The sequence below is a fragment of the Trichechus manatus genome, unplaced genomic scaffold (assembly GCF_000243295.1).
Source record: "Trichechus manatus latirostris isolate Lorelei unplaced genomic scaffold, TriManLat1.0 scaffold00039, whole genome shotgun sequence".
Lineage (NCBI taxonomy): Eukaryota > Metazoa > Chordata > Mammalia > Sirenia > Trichechidae > Trichechus > Trichechus manatus.
Window position 1 is genome coordinate 8,621,409 of NW_004443975.1, and position 5,887 is coordinate 8,627,295.

Consider the following 5,887-nt stretch of genomic DNA (forward strand, 5'->3'; position numbering starts at 1 on the left):
GGAAAGATGCCCTTAACCCAGGGGTGTGAAGAAGAGGGAGAAGTAGCTGCTGGAGCCGCTCGCGCTGCCGTTGTCGCTGCCGCAGCTGCTGCCGTCCGTGTTCTTTGAATTCAGAAAAGCCACCCCCCTCGCCAGGGACGTCGGGAGCCTCCGGCGCGGCGGCCGCGGTGCGGGTGAGGGGGAGACCCGGCTCTCCGCCGGCGCGGCCCGGCCGACGAGCGATCACTGACATGGAGCGGACTGGCCCGGCCAAGTAGCCGCCGCTCCCGGAGCCCGGGGGCGAGTGCCGCCCGCAGCCCGTGTCTCCAACCTCGGCCGTGCTGCTAGTCAGGCCTCCGGGAGAAGGGGGAGAAAAATGAAGAGTTTTCACTGGAATCCATTGGAAATAGGAATAACTGCAAAGCCTTAAAAAGCAGGACCTCGGGGAGGAGAAAGGAAAAGCCTCCTTGGGTCAACACTTGGCTTGCTCCGGAGAGGCTGCTTCAGGGACCTCGCCCCCTCCCTTTTCCCTTGGAGAAATTGCCGCTGATGCATTATCCAAGTGGTGGTTGTGAGGATTTGCAGCAGAATTTTTGGTTTTCTCTCTCTCTTATATACATTTTGTTTTTTTCCCTCCCTTTTCTATTTTTCTTCTTCCCGGGAAGTGAATAGCTGATGCAGATCGGACTTTATTCATTAATGATGCAGCCGGATTCATTTCAGGATTATGTTGCATGAGTTGCATTTTGAATGAAGGAGAAGAGTTTTGCTTATTTTTTTTAAAGAAGTATTGGCTTTTTGGTCCGTTGTACTTTTAATAATTATTATTTTATTTAAATATACGATTTAATTGTATTCTTGAAAAATGTATAGAATATATATTTTATGGAAACTTTCCCTCAAATTATATGTATATGTGTGAAATCGAAGACGCTTCAGTTAAGTGAGGCTGCTGGTGTGGTGAATGTTTAATTCAGCACCAGCACTGCGTGACAGTTGTTTAAATAACAAGTGGTTTATTTGTAAAACCACACCTTTTAAAATTGAGGGTCAAAGAATAATCGTAAAAATCGTCCTAATAATTTAAAGGCAAACCAGCAGCATCTGAAGCCACCATGTCCGGGGAAGTGCGTTTGAGGCAGCTGGAGCAATTTATTTTGGATGGGCCCGCTCATACCAATGGGCAGTGCTTCAGTGTGGAGACCTTACTGGATATACTCATTTGCCTTTATGATGAATGCAGTAATTCTCCGTTGAGAAGAGAGAAGAACATTCTTGAATACCTAGAATGGGGTAAGTTGGTATTTTTGGAAGAACTTTCTTAATTTGCTCTTGAGCTGGGCATTGTGATTGAATTATAATGGAGACTTATCCTGAGTCATGAGTAAGTAGATATTGATACAATAGCAGAATAGACACCAGTTATCCAAGATTTTCTTCTAGTTTGGTAAATATGTTCCCAGGAGTAAATCATGCTACCCAGCTGCCTTGATTTCAGGCCTAGCTAATGTGGAATTTAGGGTGGAGAGCTTATGTTTTTAGGTCAGCAGTAAGAGATTTTGAGTAGATTCAGTGATGGGCAAAACGGATTATTGCGTTAGTTGCCTAATACATGGCCGTCTAACAGACGTTCAGCTGAAAGGTATTTATTGGTGGAAACATTACTTCCTAGACTTTGGAAATCACTTTCAAAATGGGAGGAGATATTAAAATACCTGTGTTTATCTTAGGTCAGCAGGAACCTAAAGGCGGTCATAATGGGTTTTATTTCATCTCTATATAGTTCAAGCAAAGGAACCTTCATAAACATGGACTTTAAAAAAATTGTCATGTTTGTAAGATAAAATGACATTCATAGTTTTAAACTGTTGGGATAGTAGTTGGTGGAGAAGGTTTGGAGGCAGCGCCAGCCTGAGAGATTTTAATGTAAATTTCATTTAAATCTAAACTCGTTAGAGTTTTATCTTCATTCTTCTAAGTGGAGATGTGTTTTGGGAGATGTGCTGTAGTGGAATAGATCAATGATGAGGGCAAACGCTCCATGTGACCTTCAGGCTTGAAAGCTTGGTTTGGCTTCTTCTGCCTCTGATGTTGGAAACCGAGCCCAGTGGAACATGCAGCTGTTCTCTGTTGGAAAAAGTACACATCATCCTTCAGACCTGTATTGGGATCTTGGCTTTTGAAGGATATTGGGCAAATAAGTATTTTATACCTTTGTAATACTGATCATTCTAGTTCGTTGGAAAGGGATTATACTGAAATATATTTGTTCCCAAGTAAAGCTTTATTTTCCTGAAGTAAAAGTCAATTGATGAATTTTTTTTGGATTTGAAATTTCTTAAAAATGAGATTCTCAGCTGAATTCACGGATTCAAGAATGCCTACATATAGCAACTTTCACGATTCATAGTTTGACAGTGTTAGAAAATGTGTAGCAACTTCATGTCATGAGGTTTGAAAAAATATGTACCTATTTACGAATAGGATGATTTTAAAAAAAAATGGATTACCAGGCTCATACTGGGAATGTTAGAAATCTTAAACTATCCTTCAGATGACTTCTATCTTAAAAGTGAGATGATTTTGACTTTTGTACTGGTTTTGCGAGTATATGTTTTTTTAATTTTTTATTAGTAAGGTAAAGTATTTTATAAAGCATATGTAATTTTACATCCTATGTTTCATAAATTTATAAAATTTGTATTTTCTTTTGAAGACTTAAAAGGTTTTGGTACTTTTAGAGTTGTAATTTGAGTTCTGGAGTTAGGGTTCCGTAGTTGATTCCAACTTATAGCAACCCTATAGGACAGAGTAGAACTTCCCCATAGGGTTTCCAAGGAGTGGCTGGGGGGTTCGAACTGCAGACCTTTTGGTTAGCAGCTGAGCTCTTAACGACTGCACCACCAGGGCTCCAGGATTATGGTGATTGTTTAATATCTATTCTTTGTTACCTGAAAAATGGTGGAAGAATTTCTTTGTATGTACCAGTAGTAAATGTAATTTTTAAATTATGATGAAAGAAAATTTTATCCGCCATTGCCTTCTGATTATTAAAGTTTACATAGTAGATGTATTCTGTGAGATATTTTGCTATGTTACTAAAATATTGTATGTATATTTTCTATTAAATATGTTTTCTTGGACTTGGTTTTATTTCTTTAATAAATGTAAAAACATACTTGTATTTAATTTAAATAAGCCAAAAGTCAAATATGTATTTGACCAAATACGTTTTGCTTTTATTAATATATTTTAAATAGTTTCAAACCAGGGACTTAATATAATTTAAAGTAAACTAAATTTTAGAAGTAACTTTCATACTTTATCTTTTTAGCTGTCTGATGTATGACTAACAAAAATGTACTGTCTCTTAAGTAAACTCCTATTGTGTTTTTCAGTAATAGAGAACAAGAAAATAGGATTTTTAAGGAATTGTTTTGTACACTTTGGGGCTAGGCAGTGTCTGTTAAGTCTCAGGCATTTTTAAGTTGGAGTATGAGGTTTTGAAAGCAGGAGTGATCAACCTACAGAGGTTTGGGTAAGGAGTAGGAAAAGAAAGCTAAGAATGGAAAAGCAGTCAAGAGATATATCATGTGTGAGTAGTATTATTTCCTGTCTTTAAGCTGTGATTGTAAGTTATTTAAGAATACTGTTCATTTGAATATTGAAATAAATTAGCTGCTATTCATGTATGAATTGATTACTACATTTTGGGAAAATGCCCTGTCTTTTTCTCATTGCCTAACATTGTATTAAAAAAACTTTATATTAAGGATGTTTCCAGATTGTGAATTGACCTCAATTATATTTTCCAAGCATTCTTTTTTTCGGTCTGTGATGGAAATTTACAGGTATTGTTGTGGGAGTTACCCGTTGCCATTGAGTTGATTCTGACTCATAGTGACCCTATAGGACAGAGTAGAACTGCCCCATAGAGTTTCCGAGGCTGGAATATTTAATGAAAGCAGACTGCCACATCTTTCTCCCGCAAAGCAGCTAGTGAGTTGGTACCGCCAACCTTTCGGTTAGCAGCTGAGTGCTTAACCACTGAGCCACAAGTGCTCCTTGTTGTTTGGGTTAAGTTTTATAAGTTTTAATTTTGCCTTAAATGATCTAATTTTTAGTTTGATTTTTAAAAGACCCAGTATTTGCAGCAGGAGAACAGTAGTAATTATATTACATGCTTTGTGTTTGGTTATTTATATTAATGGCAATCCATCTGGATATGCCATATTTTTATACTGATGATAGGCTACTCTTAAAAATGGAGTCAGTCAAGATTCTAATACTCTGTATTTCTTCTTTTCTGTCAATATCATTTTGTTCCTAGTTGTGGTCCGTTTCACAATTGATGTTTTGTTCTTGACAGTATCATGACAACGAGAAGACTGACAGTTCAGAGTAAGATACTGTTTTTCTTTGACGAGAAAGAAATGGTGCTGATGGCTCTAGAGAGGAAATAAGCAGAGCAGGAGAGAGGAAGAGGCGATAAAGCCAGTGGGCACTAGAACAAGGGGATAAAAGTGCCTTTAGGCCGTAGATCACTTTTAAATTCAGTATCGTATAATATTTTTCAGTTACATCCAATAAAATTTGAAAGACTGTATTATACCGTCTTTGTTTTTTGACAAAGATGTGATTATGGTTTGTATGTTTGTTTATAAAATAATAGTTTTGATGCCAGTAGTATAACTCTAGAATAAAGTTACAGTAGAGTTATATAAATAAAAATAACTTTTACATTATAAACTAATTTGCTAGTAATGACTAAATGAATACAGTATTCACGGAATTGGCTACCCTGTACTTCAATGTGGGAAATTGGGATTTTAGGGAGATCTTTACCAATTTACTTAAAAAATAGGTATAAGATGATATTATTACAAAAGAAACATGCAAAGCTATCTGTGTGTGGACAACTGTTTTTTGATGCTTCCTGAATTTTCTAACATTTCATGTAAATTATCATGAAATAACAGTAATCTTAGAGTTGATTTGGATTACAGATTCAAAATAGTCTGATTAATAAACTTGTTACTTGCGTACATTAGCATGTACTATTATTTAAATACTTCCTTTTATTAAAGTGATTTTAAAACTTATTCACATTTTTTCTTTCACATGTGGGTCAGTTAAGTGAGGCATGATGATAATTTGATTGGATGGTTCTGAAATTTTTCTAGGCTACTTTTTTCTTTAGTTCTGCTGGTCCTCATTTTTTTAGATTTTTTTTTAAATGGTACTTCAGATGAAGGTTTACAGAACAAATAGTTTCTCATTAAACAGTACACATATTGTTTTATGACATTGGTTTACAACCCCACAACATGTCAACACTGTCGCTTCTCAACCTTGGGTTCCCTGTTACCAGTTTTCCTGTCCCTTCCTGCCTTCTAGTCCTTAACCCTGGGCTGTTGTGCCCCATTAGTCTCGTTTTGTTTTATGGGGCTGTCTAATCTTTGGCTGAATGGTGAACCTGAGGAGTGAGTTCCTTACTGATCTACCACGGTGTCCGGGGGCCATATTCTCGGGGTTTCTCCAGTCTCTGTCAGGCCAGTAAGTTTAGTCTTTTTTTGTGAGTTAGAATTTTGTTCTACATTTTTCTCCAGCTCTGTCCAGGACCCTCTGTTGTGATCCTGGTCAGAGCAGTCAGTCGTGGTAGCCAGGCACCATCTAGTTGTACTGGACTCAGTCTGGTGGAGGCTGTGGTAGTTGTGGTCCATTAGTCCTTTGGACTAGTCTTTTCTTTGTATCCTGTTTTCTTCATTCTTCCCTCCTCCTGAAGGGGTGAGATCAGTGGAGTGTCTTAGATGGCTGCTCAGAGGCTTTTAAGACCCCAGACGCTACTCACCAAGGTAGAATGTAGAACATTTTCTTTATAAACTGTGTTATGCCAGTTGAGCTAGAT

The 5,887-nt window shown here is 37.7% G+C and overlaps 1 protein-coding gene across 5 annotated transcripts in view; it reads left to right on the forward strand.

Moving 5' to 3' along the window:
* The first annotated feature begins 874 nt into the window (after positions 1-874).
* Positions 875-5,887, forward strand: part of CDC42BPA (CDC42 binding protein kinase alpha) — a 338,979-nt gene continuing 333,966 nt past the window's right edge. For 3 of the 5 annotated variants that reach the window (XM_012555417.2, XM_023730924.1, XM_004375873.3), the window contains exon 1: positions 877-1,272. In XM_012555417.2, coding sequence (XP_012410871.1) covers positions 1,095-1,272 — 178 coding nt within the window. In that variant the 5' untranslated portion in view covers positions 877-1,094. Of the gene's footprint in view, positions 1,273-5,887 lie in introns of all 5 variants that reach the window. The other 2 variants (XM_004375875.3, XM_023730922.1) reach the window with 2 other exon arrangements.